General features: G+C 40.1%; 2 protein-coding genes across 2 annotated transcripts in view; one reads left to right on the top strand and one right to left on the bottom strand.

The window, feature by feature from the left end:
• The window catches only part of prkg2 (protein kinase cGMP-dependent 2), a 41,448-nt gene extending 38,230 nt beyond the window's left edge, over positions 1-3,218 (top strand). The window contains exon 19 of the mRNA XM_022208261.2: positions 154-3,218. Coding sequence (XP_022063953.1) covers positions 154-249 — 96 coding nt within the window. The 3' untranslated portion in view covers positions 250-3,218. The remainder of the gene's footprint in view (positions 1-153) is intronic.
• A 3,180-nt stretch (positions 3,219-6,398) lies between these two features.
• On the bottom strand, positions 6,399-17,486 carry bmp3 (bone morphogenetic protein 3). Its single transcript, XM_022208260.2, has 3 exons — positions 16,374-17,486; positions 14,011-14,936; positions 6,399-9,875 (listed from the first exon to the last, which is right to left on the bottom strand). The coding sequence occupies exons 1-3, from the start codon at positions 16,648-16,650 to the stop codon at positions 9,684-9,686; spliced, it is 1,395 nt and encodes a 464-aa protein (XP_022063952.1). The 5' UTR covers positions 16,651-17,486; the 3' UTR covers positions 6,399-9,683.
• Positions 17,487-19,521: the final 2,035 nt, after the last annotated feature.

Below are 19,521 nucleotides of genomic sequence, written 5' to 3'. Positions count from 1 at the left end.
ACTGTCTTTACAAAATAAAGATAAAAACTGTTACATTTGGAGTAAAAATAAACAATAAACTGAACAAAACGCACTGTTTAGCACGGTGACTCGATCTATTCTAACTTTATTCTAAATCTAAGTCTGTATTTCCGTCCTTTCCTTGCTGAACAGCTGACCGGACCAACGGACCACAGCTACTTCGACAGCTACCCTCCAGACGAGGAGAGTCCTCCTGATGAGCTGTCTGGTTGGGACATGGACTTCTGAGAACTTCTGCTCCACGTTTTCATCGTTTTCCTTCCGTTTCTCGCCCATAATGACAGAAAAGTAAAGAGCATAACGGGTTCTAGGGTGATCTTACGTCTCCTGCAGGTCCTCAGGTTCTCCACAATCATTAATTTATGAACCTAAAATCTAAATATTTCTCCTCCGAGCGACACTGCTGGTTGATATCTGGTTAGCACGTTAGCATTAAAGCTAAAATCCAGAAGAAAACATTTCTCTACATTCTGCTGCCGAGTCATTCCATGAAAAACCAGTCAAGATCTCCCATCTGACCTCCTCCCAATCAGCTGATTCTTCATCTACAGCAACTTTATTATATTTAAGGAAGCTCTGGAATGTTTTACCTTCATACTGTGAATATTTTCAGACTTACAGGCCCTCAAAGTACACATTAGGAGGTTGAAATGCCACTTTTCAATCATTTCTGAGCTTCATAACCTCATCAGTCCAGCAGATAAACACATGAAACTTTCTGGCATCTTCTGTGTGTAAAATGCTCCTTTCATTGTCTAGAACTTGTTCTGACCAACCACGTATCACACATGCTGATATGAGCCTTGAAAGTTTACTCAGAATGCACCTTTTTTTTTTGTAGTTTTTCTGTCTTTAGATTGAATTATTCAGAAGTTGTTGACAGTTACTTAAAAACTTGTTCCAAATGACACGAAAGTCATCCAAAATCACATAAAAAGTTAAGCAAAATTACTCAATATTGTTCAAAGTAACTTGTAAGTCATCTGAAATGACTTCAAAATGGTTAAAAATAACTAAAAAAAAAAGCATCCAAAAGTTCTACATTCATAATATGAAGGTAAAACTATACATTGTTTCACTAAATATACTGAAGTTATTGTAGATTTTTTTAAAAATCTGCGGATTCTGCAGGGCTGATGTGTGAACTCGTAAAATATTTGGTTGATTTTGTGTAGAAATGTGAGTGTTGCAGTGGATAAACACTCACCTGACAGCTGCTACTGTTCCACCTGTGCAGAATAAACCAGTAAAAACAGCCGTTAGCAAACCTTTAAACTGGGTTAAACAGAACCAGAGCTGCATTATTGTACACACAAAACTAATTTCAGCTTCCCAAAGACGACTTTTCAGACTTAATGTGGAGAAAACTGTAAAACAAAAACACCCAAACTCTGGAAACGACCGAGTGAAGCAGCTTCTAAAAGCAACATTAGACGCTTTATTGTGTTTGCTGGAGTTCTGAAATGACTGATTCCAGCTCCAGTTTTTGCTCAGTAAGGCTGCAGGGATGAGAAATGATCACGTGTGGTGCAGAAACTCTGATCCAGCTTCATCTATGACCGTCCTTTGTCTCAGAATTATGTTTTTACATTCCTTAATCAATGTACACCCATAAAATAATCGTCTGCAGGCTCATGACGGCTCCAGATGTGACGCTGCAGCTGCAAACTCTTTACTTCCTGCTGCTGAGTGGATTAGAGCTCCTATGTGCAGTTTGTTTAGAGGCATGAAGGTGTGGAGGAGGAAGATCTGCAGCAAGAAACCGGAGAAGGGATTTTACAGCATCAGGAGCTCCGACACCTTCAGCACAGAGGGAATGTTTACCTTCTGGAAGCTGAATGAGTTCCCAGCATGCTTCAGGAGACGTGAGGAGGAGGAAAAAGCTTCAGGGTTTAACGACGATGAGGATCTTTAGGAGCTTAGGGATGAAAAATTACAGAAAATTACTAATAAATGTTTCAAAATTACTCAAAAATGGTCAAAGATTGTTGAAAATTACTCAGAAATGTTCCAGAATTACTCAAAAACGTAGAAATTTAGTCAAAAATGTTTAAAACGTACTCAAAGATGTTTCAACATTATTGAAAAATTGTCAAAATTTAGTCAAAAATGTCTCAAAATTACTCAAATTGTCAACAAATTACTTAAATGTTTCAAAATCAATCAAAATGGTCAATTTAAAAAAAATTTTTTTGAAAAATGTTCAAAAATTACTCAAGTGTTTCAAAATTACTCAAAAATGGTCAAAGATAGTTGAAAATTATGTAGAAATTTAGTCAAAAATGTTTAAAACTTACTCCAAATTGTCAAAATGGTCAATTTTTTAAAAAAATGTGAAAAATTGTCACAAATGGTCAAAAATTACTCAGAAATGTTTCAAAATTAAACAAAAATGTTACAAAATTACTCAAAAATTGTCAGAAATTGCTCAAAAATGATCAAAATTAGTCAAAATGTTTCAAAATTACAGAAAAATTGTAGAAATTTTGTCAAAAATGTTTTAAAATTACAGAAAAGTTGTCAAAAAAATTACTGACATGTTTCAAAATCAATCAAAAGTGGTCATAAATTGTCAAAAATTATCCAAAATAATTCAACAATTTTTCAAAATTACTCAAAAATGGTTCAGAGCTCTTTAAAAATGATCAAAATTAGTCAAAAATGTTTTCATTAATAAAAGCTAACACATTAAAATCTGTTTAGCGCTGAATAAATAGTGAAGTTGGCATAAAATGTACATAAAAACTTGACAGAAATCAATTGCGGACATTATTTTAGAGTTTTGCCCCGTTTTTTAATAGTTAACATGTAAATTACGAGGTTTTTGAATTCTTTTCCAGGTTGTTATTGATATTTCAACAAAATAGGGCATGTCCTAATAATATAAATCTATCAAATCTATAATAAAATGAAAAATGTTGAAATTTTACAGTGAAGCTGGAGCTCTGTGGAGAGGAGGGTCAATCATTCAGGATGTTATTAGAACACCAAAGTCAGAGTTATTTCCTGTTTCTACCGTCCGTCTGTCCGTCAGTCTCAGCAAACACAAACTGTACATAAACTGTAAATATGGAGGAGACGCTGCTGTACAGAGTTATTATTATTATTATTATTCTGATGATGATTTACGTTTTGGTATATTGATCTTGTATTCTGTTCAGACTGAGGAGGAAGTAAATAAATCTGGAGTATTTTGCTTTGCTTGTTATTTTGTGCCCAAAACACTGAAAAGAAAAAAAAAATCTCGTTATAAAACAGTGGAAGATTGGCAGAAGGGTGCCAGAAAATCTACAGTAAAAAACAAACTGTGAAAAATACATACATACAGTCATGGAAAAAGTTAATAGACCACTGTTTTCTTCAATTTCTTGTTCATTTCAATGTCTCGTACCACTAAAGGTATATTACCTGAAGAACACAATGCGACAAAAAATGCAGCTGATTCCATCATACTTTATGTCCTATCTGACATGCTTCAGCTTCATTGTATTCTCAGGTATATAAGAGGACATTTCATGTCAGAAGCAGCACATATAAAGGCCTTCAATGGTTTCCTGCTGACATTCAAGCCGTAACACAACTCAGAAGTCGTCAGCTCTCACAATGCCTAAAACTAAAGAATTATGTGAAGCACAAAGGCAGCCATCTTGGCACTGCTGGAAACTGGCATGAATGAGAGACAGGGAGTGAAAAAAACTGAAGATCTCCAAGACAGCCGTTCATTACGCCAAGAAAAAACAAGCCCAACATGGTTCTACCAAACTGCCAGCTGGTTGTGGCAGGAAACATCTTTCTCCTCTATGAGATGACTGACACTCATCTGTTCCTGTCAGGAATCATCCTCAGACCTCCAGGGACCTTAAAAATGAGTCGGCGCTGTCCAGAAATGTGACTTGTTCAGCAAGGACAGTTGGAAACTGTCTACAGCCTAGGCTATAGGCCTAGGCTGCTGGGGGATTTTTCTTGACGCACTGAGCCCTTCTCTATCTACCTTTACATTTAATATGTATACCGTTATTGCAGTACATTCACTCTGTTTCCCCCTGTGCTATTTCTCCGAGTGTCCCTGGTCCCAGAGCTGGATGCTTCAGATCTGCGGTCGATGTTCCACCAGCTGGTCCAGTCTCCACCATGTCCACTGTGGGATGCTGCTACTGACCTTCCACCAGCCCTCTGCTTCCAATTCCCTTTTTCCACGAGTCAACTCTGCATCGCCTTCAATATACTGTTATGCTAACTTACATACTGTTTGAATTTTACTGCTAGCTATATAAGGAGTATGTTTAATGTCAGAGCCGTACATCATAAGAGTAAACTATGAGTCAGTTTTCAATGTTAGCTTATACTTTGTCTGTGTCACATATCCTGTCATGCATGTATTCAAATGTGTGTTGTGTTTTCCTTGCTTTCTCACCCCTCCCTCTTCTCCCATCCCTCCCCCTTGCCCTCTTCTGTCCTTCTCAACCCGCCCGGCCAGCAGGCAGATGGGTCCCCCCTATTTAGAGCCGGGTTCTGCTCGAGGTTTCTTCCCTGTTAAAAGGGTGTTTTTCCTTGCCACTGTCGCCTCTGGGCTTGCTCTGGGGGTCAGGCATATGGGTTCTGTAAAGCGTCTTGAGACGATTTGACTGTAATTGACGCTATATAAATAAAATTGAATTGAATTGAATTGAATTGAAACTGACTTGTTGAAGCTGGTCTGAAGCCACACAGGGCAGGAAGAAGCCCTTCATCAAGGAAAGTCAGAGGAAAGCCTGGTTACTCTTAGCTGGGATCACAAGGATTGGACTGTTGATGATTGGGCTAAGGTTCTCTTCAGGGATGGATCCAATTTTCAGTTGATGTCCACTCCAGCCAACTTACTGTTTAGGAGGAAGCCTGTAGAAGCTACAAACCAGACTGTCTGCCCCTACAGTAAGACATGGGGGTGGATCAGTGACCATCTGGGGTTGTTTCAGTCTGAGTGGAACAGGACAAATGAACCAGGTCATGTTTGGGACTACTCTAGAAAAAGTCTTCTTCCATCAGATGGAAAACTCTTTCCTGTCTCCAATCACTGGATTTTCCAACAAGACAAGTTCAGTTAAAGCCTGGATGGAGAACCAGAATACTGGAACCATGCCTTGGCTGCTCAATCACCAGATCTAAATCCAACTGAAAACCTGTGGAAAATCATCAAACGCAAAACGGAGAACCACAAGCCCAAAAACAATGCAGAATAGTTAGAATTAGTGCAAAAGGAATGGGCTGCTGTGAAGCAGAACAATGTCAGAAGCTGGTGGAGAGCATGAAGAGACGCATGGCTGCAGTCATCAGAAACAATGGTTATGAATCAGACTAACTCCTGTGTGGATCATGTGACTAAAACAGACAGAAAAGAAAACATGGAATCCTAAAAGCTGTTCTTAGCAGAACAACGCCATAGCTATTGATGGAAGAACTTCAGTCATTTTGGTTATTAAGAAAACCATAGAAAATGTCTGATATCAGCTCTGAAACTAAACTTAGATTTTTTTTGCCATCAGTATGACTGTCCAAACAAATGGACCTTTAGTTGTACCAGGCACTAATCATTTTTCCATGACTCCATCCATCCATCCATCTTTTTATCAGTCTGTCCATCCATCCATCATTTATTCATTCATCTACCATCTCTCTATCCATCCATCCATCTCTCCATCCATCTATTCATTCATGTATCATCTCTCCATCCATCCAACCCTTCCATCCATCCATCTATCATCTATTCATTCATGTATCATCTATCTCTCCATCCATCCATCCGTCCATCCATCTATCACCTATTCATTCATGTATCATCTCTCTAGCCATCTCTCCATCCATCTATTCATTCATGTATCATCTCTATCCATCTCTCCATCCATCCAACCCTTCATCCATCCATCTATCATCTATTCATTCATGTATCATCTATCTCTCCATCCATCCATCCGTCCATCCATCTATCACCTATTCATTCATGTATCATCTCTCTAGCCATCTCTCCATCCATCTATTCATTCATGTATCATCTCTATCCATCTCTCCATCCATCTATTCATTCATGTATCATCTCTCTATCCAACCCTTCCATCCATCCAACCCTTCCATCCATCCATCTATCACCTATTCATTCATGTATCATCTATCTCTCCATCCATCCATCCATCCATCTATTCATTCATGTATCATCTCTCTATCCGTCTCTCCATCCATCCATCCGTCTCTCCATCATCCATCCCTTCCATCCATCCATCTATCACCTATTCATCCATCCATCCATCTATCCGTCTCTCCATCATCCATCCATCCATCCATCTATCCACCCATCCATCCGTCTCTCCATCCATCCCTCAGGTTTAAGAAGTTCTTGGTCGGTGTGAGTCTTGCATACTTTTATTCATGTCTTTGAAGGCTTTGGAAGGAGGGTCGGAGCTCAGAGGAGGGAGACTTTAACCCAAACGTTCACATCAGTAGTGACAAAAGTCCGTGACAGATATAAAAACCATCAACATGTCGGAGTCCCCCCTTCATCCCAGACCACACCTCTACAAGATATGCAACATACAGAAAATAAATAGATGCATGTTAAAGGTCTTTTCCATATACAAATATATTTTATGAAGCTTATTGTACAAGCGTTTCTTTTTTTGTTTCACCTACAGCGGAACATTTACAAGATAAGATGGAATAAACTGCTGATAAATGTGTATAAATGTACTTTTCCGTACTCGCAGAATGCAGAAAAAAAGCCCCAGAGGCGACTCGTCGGCATGCGTTTCTCTAAAAATCTGATGAGGAAACTGGAAAATGTTGTCGGTACAAAATATAGAAAGTTAAACAACCTGCCTTTAGGTATCGACAAAATAAAGGTCTCTGGAATATCAAAACGGTGAATCATCTGCAATACGCTGTAGCATAAATTCCACTTATCACAAGAATATGCGCTATGTTCACTCTTTGTTATTTTTGTACCATAAAAAAATATTCTCAGCTGACTTGAGCTCAGTTCAGGCGACAGAATCAAATCAAACTGTGGTTTAAAGCAGAAATCCACCCACTGAAAAGGCACTTCTATCTCAAAGAGGCATAGTTATAGTGAGCTATATACAAAAACAATGTACAAGGAAGAGAAACACAAAGGTTCGCTGCTATATTTAAGTCTATTTGCTCTGAATAAATACTTGATTTTGTGACAATAATGCACAAAGTTACGACAAGTGATCAAATAACACACACCTCATGATTTAGGTAAAAAATCCACTCTGTATAATAATAATATATAATAATATTAGCCTTGTGTGACCCAGGAAAACTGATCACTGATGTATATTATGCACTGCTCATCATTTTTTGGCTTTATTATTTAAAAAATGCAACTTTTATGGTGAAGATCAAATAATACAGCTACCAAAGCACCTACTTTACTGCAAATAATAGCTTTTGTTAGGTTTTTTTTTTGTCTTTTGGAGGTCAAAGAACATAGAAATGGGTGACAAATTAAAGGAAAATGCATGAAAAGGCCAGTTGGTCTCTGCAAAGCACTGCAAAGTTGTTCTAATTGATCATTTTTATGCTACAATGAAGCATTTCTTATCCTGATGGTTGTGTTTTTAGATGGTATGACATCCACTACCTCCTGGACGCCTTGTGTTGGAGGTTTTCTAGGCAGTTTTTCTACTTCAGTCCATCATTTTTCTCTGTAATACTCAAATTAAAGCTGCTGCAGGCAGAAATCTGGACAAAAATCTCACTATTTCTGCTTCAATTCAAACCTGGACCTGTGAAAAGTGTCTTGATTGGCTAAAATGTCTCAACTTTAAAGGTACATAAAGCTTGAAAATGGAGCTGGGAAGAGGACCACTTTCATTACACTATGCTTAAAAATAAGTGAGGTTAAAATAGATTTTTTTGCCATAATAATGCTGCCTACTGCAGCCTTAATGGTCAAGATCAGAAAATTTGCATGAGTACGCACAGAAAATGAAGAGTTTAGATATGGTTGTCTTGTGGAAGTCTTATGGAAGTTTTCCAGGCAGTTTTTACATTTTTTTGCCCTATGGTGCGGCTTTAACGGTCAAAATCACAAAAGCAGTACGAACAGACAGCAGAAAACCAATGGTTAGGATACGGTTGTCTTGTGAACGCCTTTTTATGGACGTTTTCTAGGTAAACTCGTCTGGCCTGGGACCACCTCAGGATCCCAGTGGAGGACACAGAAGGACCTGAAATGACCCCAACAGGTTGAATAAAAATGTTGTGAAGTCGCCAAATCTCAACCCAACCTACTAACACACTACCACCATCATCAAAACACCAAATCAGAGAATATCTATTGTAACATTGGTGCTCCATCCCTCCAGTAGAGTCCAGAAACCAATCCAAAGTCGAATGGAAGCACATAGCAACACCTTATTAAGACATTTTATATTGGGGTTTTCCTTTAATTTGTCACCTGTTCGTACATGGAATCCAGATTTCCAACCAAAAACGATGAGCCTTAAGTATACGTGAAGCAAAACTGATTCCAGACCAGCAGTGTATATTGACTCCATATTGATTTTGTTGATGAAAGCATTTATAAATGGTCTTTCTTCATGAATGTCACTCCAGGCTGTAAATATGATGCATTATTTTAAAAAAACATATGTGATAGCAACATGTTCTGAATCCGCTAACCGTAACTGATGGCCAAGTCCCACCATGTATTTGTGGTTTTTTTGCAAACTTATCAGCTCCAACGAGGGTTTTAAATATCTCCACAAGCCTTGACTAGCTTCCAGAGTCCAGCGGTTTTACACTTGTGTAGTGAAAGCCTCGGTTTATTGTAGTAGTTTCTCCTTTTTATACACTTTATCCCTTTATATTACTATTAATGTTTGAGGTTTGAGCTAACGATAGCGCAGGTCTCCAACTGCTAATGAAGACCACATTCTTCAGCTCTTAAAATCTGGGTTCTGAGCGACAATCTGAACACAAATATGCAAAAAAAAAAAAACACCTACCATCTAAGTCACAATTCTGGCTTTGGAATCTAACATAACCCTCTATAGCAGCCAAGCCAATAATTATACAATAACGTTCTCGTATAGCGAATAAACACAGTGATAGTACGGACAGAAATACTTACACATAGTAACAAAAACCATGCAAGTGCGAGCAGAGGTGACCTTGTGGTAAAGACAACTTCAAGCTGTGAAGAAGGCATCAGTTCGAGCTATTTTTTTTCCTGAAAAAGTGAATATTTTCCTTCAGTTTTTGTCTCTTTTTTTTGTTGTTGTTTGTCTGCCTCAGCTTGACAGTGAGTTTATGATCCGCCCTGCTAACAGATGACTGAGCAGCGATGATAAATACGAAGATAAACAGTGGTGCCGGTTTGCATGTGGACATCTGACTCTTTTTTCCGTTCCCGTAATCTTCCACAAGGATAATGATAATAATAATAACTCACACCATCCATTCATCATCTTCTTCCTGTGAACAGACCGAACTCCTCTTCGCCTGGAACAGCAGCCAGTCACTCTCCTCCAGTGCAACCAGGGATGTTCAACGGATGTTTGAGAAAGACTGAAGAAGCAGGAGGAGAGACTTGGAGTCTTTCTGGCTGTTGTTGTTTTTGTTTTTTAAACTACGCGATACGAGGCATGGAAAGAGGGGAAAGGAAACTATCTACAGGCGCAGGAATCCACAGTCATGTTGGGGTAGACTTTGAGCACCACGTTCTTGTCCTCGTCGAAGAAGAGGATGCTGAGGGAGGACATCTTCTCGGGGACGCAGCACGGCTCGGGGATGCCGGGGACGACGCCCACCGCCCGGACTATGCTCTGGATGGTGGCGTGGTTAGACGGCTTCAGGGCCTGAAAGGGACCAGAAACAACAGAAAAATCAATCCAAAGGCAGACGTCCTTCTTTGACAGCGTCCAGGAATGAAATTAAATGAGTCATCTCTTTATAGAATGGGATTGTTACACCTGTCGTGAATACCTTTCTTTTTGGATGCACTTTAAGAAAAGGTTTGGTCTCATTTTTAAAGTTCCGTCCAACATTCCCCTTGGTAAAACCCAACATAAAGCAGCTATAAAAGTAGAATTCCACCCTACAATGAAAGTCCTCTATCAAACCCACTGTGCCACCAAATCCAGCTTTCACCACTGACTTCATTCCTATTTATACTAGCTCAACTGATCTGTGAAAAGCGTCAGGATTGGCTAAAATAGCTAGATTTTAACAATACATAAAACCTGAAAATGAAGCTGCAGAAGTCTAATTTCCTCTCCGATCATTTCAGTTACCCTATGCTGAAAGTTTATTGAGGTTAATATGGAGTTTTTGTCCAATGACGCGTGAAAAAAAATACTGCCTACCCTAGCTTTAATTGACATAATTGATAAAACAGGATGATTTAAAAAGAAGTCTGACAGAGCAACAAGCACGAACTTACAGAAATAAAGCAAGATGTTTAACTACAACCTAAAATGTCCTGAAATTTCACAAAGTCTGGCTTCTTGGTTCATACGTTATGTGCTGAATCTGCTAAAGTTGTGGACATATTTGAGTTTCTGGTAAAACAAAGAATCATTGATGGCATGCCAGGGACACTAATGTTTGATTTTTCCTTCAAAGAAAGTAGTGTAGATGATCTGTTGTGTCTCATTTCATGTCATGATGGACTTTGCTGCACCTAATGACTATTTTTATTGTCAAATAGCATCAATATTTATAATATTCTCAAAAAAAATCAACCAGCCGTTGATCTATAAAATGGAAAAAATGGTGAAAAATGTCGATAAGCGTTTACCGAAGCTCAGGATGATGTCCTAAAATGTCTCGTTTTATCTACAACCCAAAGATATTTAAGAACTGTTAAGACCAAAAACCCATCCTGACAGTGCAGATTGTACATGACCATCACGTTTACTGGACATTGGTGTTGAAAATGTCCGGAAACGGTGAAAAAAGTTAATCAGCATTTCCCAAAGCCCAAGACAATATCTGCAACTGTCGTGTTTTAACTACAGCCCAAAGATATTCAGTTTACTGTCACAGAGAAGGAAAAAAAAAAAAACAGGAAATATCCACATTTACAAAGCCAGAATTAGAGATTTTAGACTTTTCTTTCCTTTAAATATCTAATCAAACCAATGAATCGATGATGGAAATAGCTGCTGATGAATTTAATTGTTGTTGCAGATTGTGGCAGCTCTGTTTGTCATAAAATGTTGGTCTAATCTTTAAAAAAAAGACTAAATGGAACAAAAAATGACTAAAAAAGTAAGAAATGTCCATATTTGACAGACTTTTTATGTTCTGGCTTACACAGAAACCAGCATTTAGTTCTAATTTGTCCAGGCAGCAAACATTACACACAACTGACAGATTACGGCATCATCTGACAGCCTGAATCTGGGCTGTTAGAATCAGCTGACTTTTCCCGCAGAAACTCCTTTTAAGAGCAGCCATTTAGCATCTTCTAAAACTTGGTCCTGACAAAGGAGGATCACAGGCCTGACCGACCGACTGAGCAGAGAAGCTGCAGGAGAGGGAGGCGGTCGTTTTCAGGGCCTCGGGCTCCACTTCTGGGACTAATTACCTCCAAACTACAAAGACCGGCGACTCCGAGGTAATGAATTAAGTGGAAGGATCCCGAGCATTCCTGCCATGTTTAAAATACCTGTGATGTTATCTCGTCACCGGTGCCACGAGCTACGAGGCGGAGCTGATTGGTCTGATGTGTTAAAACGATGCTGCCTGGATCCGAGCGGAAAGGTTTTACAAGTCTTTGATGGCGAGGTCAAACACCTGCTCCTGAGAAAGTTGGATTTTTCCTACAAACCCATCTAGATTACATTTCTGCAGTTTGACCACTTAACTGCACGTTTAGTGGAATCAGATGCTACTTCAGAGTGACTTTTATTTATTATTAAATTACCCACGTTTAGCTCTGATTGACGTCTTTAAAGACTTGACAGATGGTAAAAGATCTCCCATAACCAAATTATCCAGGAGAAGAAGATTAAAACAGATGGCAGAAAGTTTGATATAATGTGAGACAGGCAGATTTCAGGAACTTTTGACGTTAATGCTATTCGAGTTAATCCAACGCATCAAACATGGGACTCATAGATGCTCTGATAGCTAAACGCAGCATCTCCCATTTACATAATGTGCACCATATTGCATTAAAAAAAACTCTGTTTGCAGGTTCAACCACACAGACTGTATTTATGTATAGTTTTCTGCACTGTATTGGGTGGCAGAATCTTGTTTTGGTGCCCCATGATGGTTGATATCAGCTGTCACTGCCTGACAAATCCTTTATGGAGACAAATATTATTTAAATATGATGGAAAATTTTGGATCACTGGACCACCAGATGGCGCTGAGATGAAAAAATACATCCAACATCAGCAGTGAAGACACAAAAGCAGGCTAAAAGGTGTGTATGGCTCAAACCAAGCAGTGCAACACTGGCTTGTGATCCCTAAAATTGAAGCAGTATCTTCTTTTTTGTAATGTACTGTCACAAATGGCACATTAGAAGTCTGAAAAAGTGAAATAATCCAGCAGTTTTTAATAAAACAACTAATATTGGCGGGAATCTATAGAAATCAAGATAGCTTTGTGTAGTTTTAGTGATTGAGCTACTTTCCTTTTATCTCGAAACCCCTTAGAATTGTCTTGAAACCTCTCATGAGGTATGGAAACACCTCAGTGTAATATTAGTAGAAAGTCAACAGTTTAATGTAGTTTTATTGGTTTATGTACTTTGCTGTTATCTTGAAACCCTTACAGTCGTATTGAACCCTATTATGTGGCCTGGAAACACCGTGGTGTCGCATTAGTGGCAAATCTATGGGAACTGAAACAGTTTTGTGTAGTTTTATTGGTTTATCTACTTTTCTGTGATATCCAAATTGTCTGGAAACATCTTGGCCCAATATTGTGGGAAACTCTGTAGAAATCATCATAGTTTTGTGTAGTTTTATTGGTTTAGCTACTTTGATTTTATCTTAAAACCCCTTTAAAAACCTCCTATGGGGTCTGCAAACACTAAATCTAATTGATGGAAAATCTATTGGAATTTACATAGTTTTGTGTAGTCTTACTGGTTTAGCCGCTTTTCTAATATCTTGAAACCCCTTTGAATTGCCTTTCAATCACCCCTGGGGTCTGGAAGCACTTTGGTCCAATAATGGTGGAAAAACCATTAGAATCAATATAGTTTTGTGTAGTTTTATTGGTTTACCTACTTAACTTATCTTGAATTCCCTTAGGCAGGTCTTGAAACAACTTGGTCTGACATTAGTGGACACTCTATAGAAATCAACATAGTTGTGTGCAGTTTTGTTGGTTTAGATACTTTTCCATTATCTTAAAACCCTCACACATACGTCTTGAGCCCTATTATGGGGTCTGGAAACATCTGTTTACTATTGGTGCGAAATAGTTTATTAGTTTATTTTATTTTTAGTTTATTTTAGTTTATTTTTGTTAACATAGTTTTGTGTAGTTTTAATGGTTAAACTACTTTCCCTTTATCTATCTTCAAGCCCCTTACAATTGTCTTTAAACATCTTATGGGGTTTGGAAAAACCTCAGTCTAACATTGGTGTAAAATACAAAGAAATTGTCATTTTCTGTGGAATTATTGGTTTAATATATTTTCCATAATCCTGAAACACCTTAGATATGTCTTCAAATCTCTACAGGGGTCTGGAAACACTTTGGTCTAATACTGGTGGAAAATCTTTAGGAATCAACATACTTCTGTGTAGTTTCTATAATCTTTAACATCCTTATAGTTGTCTTGAAACGTCTTTTGGGGTCTGGAAACACCTTGGTCTGATATTGGTGGAAACTCTGTAGGAATGAGCGTGGTTTTGTGCAGTTTTATTGGTTTAGCTACTTTCCTATTCTCTTTAAACCCCTTAGACAGGTCTCGAACCCTTTTATGGAGTCTGGAAACACCTCGGTCGGCTTTACAAGTCTCACCTTGGGCATGGGGAACTGACAGGACCCTGAGCAGTAGTAGGCATCGAATGATTTGGGTGATATAATCCATTCGCTCCATCCGATGTCAGCAAAGTCCACTTTCAGGTATCTCCGAGCGCAGTTCCTGGGCTCGTTCCACTGCTTCTTTCGCGCCTTTTTAATCGTCTGCTCGTCGAACTGCAGCAGGGGCATCTTGTGCCGCTGGTTCTTGCGAGTCTTTTTGCGCGGCCGACGGGCCTGTTTGTTCTCAAAAGGCTCGTACGGACTCGTCTCATCCCAGCCGGTCGTCTCGTACGGATACTCGGGTCCGGGGAGCTCGTTGTTCTGCAGGGGGAGGAGAACGTTCACCGAGCGCTTGTGTCTGGCCGGCGGCTGCTCTTGCTCGGTGTGGTTTCGCTCTCGCAGCTCCAGTTTGTGGAAGGGAACGGAGCCATCGCCTCCCACCGAGTGGTGCCTCTGGAGGGTGGCCACCACGCTTTCAGGCTCTGAAATGGCCGAGTCGTTGGCGTAGACCAGGATGTAGGGCGAGCGGTCAGACAGGAGCTTCTTCCACTGCTGGGGCCCTTGCGAAGCCACCTCGATCCCAATGAGCAGCTCGTCGTGGTGTTTGGCCTGGTTGACCACGCGAGTGATGTCCTTCCACTGCCAGGAGATGAAGTCCCTGTGCAGCGTGGACACGTTGATCCGAAAGTGTCCCAGAGTCCTCAGCTTGTTGTCCACCGAGCCGAAGCTCCAGATGACCATGTGGATGTGGCTGTGCCTGCGGGGGCCGTGGCGGACCTGGACGCAGGTTTTGGACCTGGAGCAGCCGCTGGTGCTGTTCTGAAGGTCCCCGATGTAGTAATGAAGGGTGGCCGACAGAACGTCTTCCGATTTAGTGAGGGAGGTGAGGTTGAAGATCTGCAGCTGCTTCTTGTTTATCGTACCTGTGTGTACAATAAGTAGTATTATTTACACAATGCAACACAGTCACACAACATCTCAAAAACTGATCTGCATAAACCTGCATAATAACAATAATAATAACTAGCATGTATGTGCTTCTAGAGCCAACAGATTCTCAGCCATGCAGACACTCTTGGTTGTATTTGCTTTGGAATAATGTGTCTTTAGGATGAAAAAATGCATTTTAAAAAATCTGCATTATTCTGTACAATCCACAAAAACACCTTTAAAAGTCCATGCTGCGTCTTTCTTTGGGGGATATTAGTCTGAAAAAAAAGTCATCATGATGTTTGGACATTATCTAGAGAAACCAAAAGAGTGTTTCTGGAAAAATGTTGTTCTTAAATTTAATGTTTTTTGTTTTATAACGGACATGTAAACACCAAATAAAGAGAGAATATAAAAAAAAAACTCAAAATAAAAAGAAACCCAAAACTTTAAAATAATGTCTGAAAAAGAGAAGAATGAAGATTAATTTGTTACCTACTGCTTCCAAATTGCTTCAAATCTTATATACATCTCAAGAAACCCCAAGATGATGATATTTTTAAGCATTTTTTAAAATTACAAATTGAATAGAATACCAGAATACATTAGTAGAAATCTATAAATATCTCAAAACTAAAATCAGCTGCATGGCCAAAGATCTGTGTGAACAAATGAGGAAGTATGTTTGTAATTTGGGTGAACTTGCCCTTTATACGCTTTAACATACAGCTAGCAGACGATAGGAGGCAGTATAATCCAACAAAGTTTGACTCCAAGTGGAAGCTGCTTGTCTTTAATAGTGCCCACGTCCAAGTGATAACACCGCAGCCAGTGAGCAGCTCAGGGCTTAGAAGATTCACGTTAGTCTAAACTTTCCTCATAAAAAGCTCCTGAAATGCAGAAGCTCAGTGCGGTGGAAAGTCTCCAGCCGTGCAGCAGCTCAGGCAGGCTGGGCAGCTGCCAGATCCTGGCTCGAGGGAAAATCTATCCGGACTATCTGACAGCAAAATCTGCCGGTGGGAAAACAATTGTTTCGCCAAAAACCATGTTCGGCTGCACGCAGCGATCTGATGCGAATCTCGCCCCCTGGCACGAGGAAGCGGTAACAGGTTGATCACGTTTCCGTGACTGGATCAACAGGTGGATTTCAGTTTCAGCTGCGTAAACCAGCACATGGATGCCACCGATTTAGTTTTTCTGTTTGTTTAAACCAAAAACAACAATATAGACGTGTGATTATGTTTTTTAAAGCACACAGTTTTTCCAGTTTGGCCAAATTGCGCACACACACTATTAATGTGCAGATAATTCAAGCTCACCAAAACAGCTACTAGATCATGCTTACATTACCTAGCTTTACGCAATAAGAGACGCACTTATTTCCTTTCCTAAACTGCTGAAAGTCAGTGCGTAAAAGTTTGGATACGTACCCCAGTGCGCCTTGAAGCTGCGAACAGTGTTGCCGTCCTTGAAGGGAAATCCAGCTCGGTTGTACTTCGCGTAAAGCATCTGCATGTGCTCCGTCATTGTATCCTGTAAAAGCGCGTCCTGGTCTTCCTTCGCCTCGTACTTTTTATCCACCGAATGCGTAAAATCCACCTTTCGCCTCTCGGGGAAATTGTCCGTTTTCAGCATCGCGCAGTATCCAACGCACAGATAACTCCATCCGTAGAGCAGCACGACCACAAACCGAGAGTAGAGAGCCATGCTGGAGCCGGAGGAAAAGTAGCGAGGGGAAAAATAACAGCTGTGGAAAACCTTCTCCAAAAGGGGCCCCTACCATCACCTGAGGATGGGACTAAATGGTAGCATCACCTCTGACAGCGGGCACGGTAAGAAAGTAGGGGGGAAGTTATCCAACAAAAGTCCGCTTTGGGTAAAAAGCGCAAAAAGTCAGTAAATGATACAGGAGAAAAAAAGGTTCCGGCGCGCAGCAGAAGGTGTAATAAAGCAGATGCAGGAAAGGCGAGCTGCTAAAACTGCGACGCTCCGGAGCTCTGAGTTGATTTCAGGACCAGCAGCAGTCAACCGTCCCCCCGTCTCAGCTTTCATTGAAGGTAAAGCATGTTGTGCTTGGTATTATAGGGCTTGTGGGACCAGCTGGGTATTCCTCTTACACACACACATCTACACACACACACACACACACACAGAGAGAGAGAGAGAGAGAGAGCGAGAGAGAGCGAGAGAGAGTTTCCTGTTCGAAATACTTTTACGCACATTCAGCCTGGGGACAAATTATCTCGTTATCAGGAGCTGGAGGAAGCTGCTCTGCGGGTTGATTCCTGAAAACGTAGCCGAACAAAAATACTTCATCTGGAGGACATTCCGTTGATTTTTCGAGCCGGTTTCAGTGCCCAAACTGCTGCCTCAGAGCAGCCCCTCCGTGCGTAATTTCTGCTCCGCAGAGCTGTGCGTCTGGGCCGCGCCGCTGAATGAAGCGGCTTATTGTCAGCATTAAAGGCTTTCTTCCCTATTTAGTTTAGTTCAATGGAGTTAAGCACACACATCCTGTACCATCACGGTCCGATCCGGATGCTGTACTGTTCCCCGCCTCTCCCCCCTCAAAACAGCCCATCGTGCCGGGGTTTAAACACCCCACCCAGGCGCCCCCTCCCGCCCCCCGCCACTGGGCTTCTCTTTCAGGGGCACTCGGGAGGAAATGATTAGGGCATTTCCCCGCCCTTGGACATCTGATGGCAATAATATTAGCATGCCATGTCCCCTCGTAGCAGCAGTGAACAGGCTGCGCGGATTTAACCCCTTCAAACTGGGGGGAGATGAGCAGCAGAACATCAGCGTAAACAAAGAAGCTCCAAAGGAAGAGAGTCCATCAAACGGGGCACTTTTCTTCACACCTGCAGCCCATTAGACATAAATAAGCGATAAACAAACTCTTATGGTACTTACAATATTTAAAATAAAGTTAAAAATAGATTAAAGCCTTATTTAACGGAGAAAAGTGGGTTTATAATGAGATATGATTTTTTTAAAGGTGTAAACATGTGGAAAATGCTGCTGATGCTCCTCAAGAACAGAAAAGAGTCACAAAAATGAACAATTAATAGAACTATTAAAGTCAGAGACGTAAAAATCAGCTGAGAAATGGTCTATTTGATCAGGACAGGTGGAGTTTTCATGAATGTTAGCGTGCCAGGGGTTGGGGTTTTGGCAAAAGTGCAAGTTAAAGTCTCTTCAGTTAGATCAAGTAGCATTTCTTTAGCATTTCCAGCGTGGCATAAGCCTAAACTACATACAGTAGCATTATAAGATGTGTGAAGTGATTTGAAGAACACCTTTTCCACATTTCACCACAAAATTGATCCAAGAACATCCCAGAGAGCAAAAGTCACAGTTTACATGTGTCAGAATTGGTTTAAATTTCTTCTTTTGTAGATTTTTTTTTTACATTATAATGCTTTTAAATGTTTGAAACATACAGTAGACATGTCTGAATGAAGCTGGGAGAAACATCAATGTTAAAATGACCTCTGCCTAAATGTCAGAACAGGTTAATGACGCAGAAACGTTCCACATCTGACGATCACAGCTACAGCTTTTCCTGTGGAAGAACCAATTCATCAATCAAAAGACCACTTCAGCATCTCATCACAAATTTGTTGTTTTTGTGTCTTCAATCCTGAAGCAGAAAAGGAAAAACTGCAAACAACAGAGTAGCTGTAATATTTAGACTTTAAACTGCAGCTCTTTTCTACACACAAAAAAAGAAAAAAAGACTGCGATTGTGAAAGCGACCGCAAAGTTGTGTCATTCTACTGCAATTTTCTGCCTGTTTTGGGTTTGTTTTGCTGTTATTTTTACTACTGTGTTGAAAAATCAACCACATAGTACTTTTCGTGCTAAATAAATATTTAAATGGCACCTTTTTACATTTATTTTTGGATTTTGCATCAGATTTTACATGTCAGTTTCATTTGCTCTGATCTTCCTCAGATGTAATTTCCCTGCTTTTCTGCACTTTCTGCTTCTCTCCACTGTAAAAACGCCAAAAAAATAAAGCTAATTTGTCGTCACTTTCGTCTTTAACTTTGGCTAATTTGTTAGCATTCATCTGAGGCTCAAAGCCGCTCCTCAGACACGAGAAGATGCGAATGAAACTGCACAGAAAAAGACATCAAATTGAGGTAAAACTGAGCCTGTTTGGTAGAAAATCTGCCCAGTTGAGTCTGAATTCACCTCTTTACCTCATGTTGTGTATATTAGGGGAAAATCAGGCCTTGAGCTAATAAAACCACGCTTCAGTGAAAACCCCAACAGCTTAAAAGCCCAATAAATGAAATGAAATGAAGGGGGATATTACCATTTAACTTGGACTTTATTGTGAAATCATTACTATTTACGTACATGTGATCCGTCCACTGACTTTCATTTATTTATTTGAGGTTTCTATAAAAAGAATTTAATAAGCAATGCATTTATTTGACAATCCACTGGCATTCTAAGCTACTTTTTTCTGTTTTGATCGGCAGGTGTTTGGGACTCCATCGCTGTTACCTGGACACATGAACTGCAGCCTCTAAACAGCTGGAAATGTGGGCAAAGTGATCAACTACCACC

This window comes from Acanthochromis polyacanthus, chromosome 7 (genome assembly GCF_021347895.1).
Source record: "Acanthochromis polyacanthus isolate Apoly-LR-REF ecotype Palm Island chromosome 7, KAUST_Apoly_ChrSc, whole genome shotgun sequence".
Classification (NCBI taxonomy): domain Eukaryota; kingdom Metazoa; phylum Chordata; class Actinopteri; family Pomacentridae; genus Acanthochromis; species Acanthochromis polyacanthus.
The sequence above is the reverse complement of the archived record's forward strand: the minus strand, read 5'-3'. Positions and strand labels throughout refer to the sequence as shown.

Bases quoted from the DNA above. Each gene is read 5' to 3' on its own strand.
- bmp3 (XM_022208260.2), bottom strand. From the start codon at position 16,650: ATGGCTCTCTACTCTCGGTTTGTGGTCGTGCTGCTCTACGGATGGAGT. The intron at 14,937-16,373 runs GTACGTATCCAA...TTGTACACACAG, and splicing joins CAGCTTCAAGGCGCACTGGG to GTACGATAAACAAGAAGCAG. The intron at 9,876-14,010 runs GTGAGACTTGTA...GGTCCCTTTCAG, and splicing joins GTCAGTTCCCCATGCCCAAG to GCCCTGAAGCCGTCTAACCA.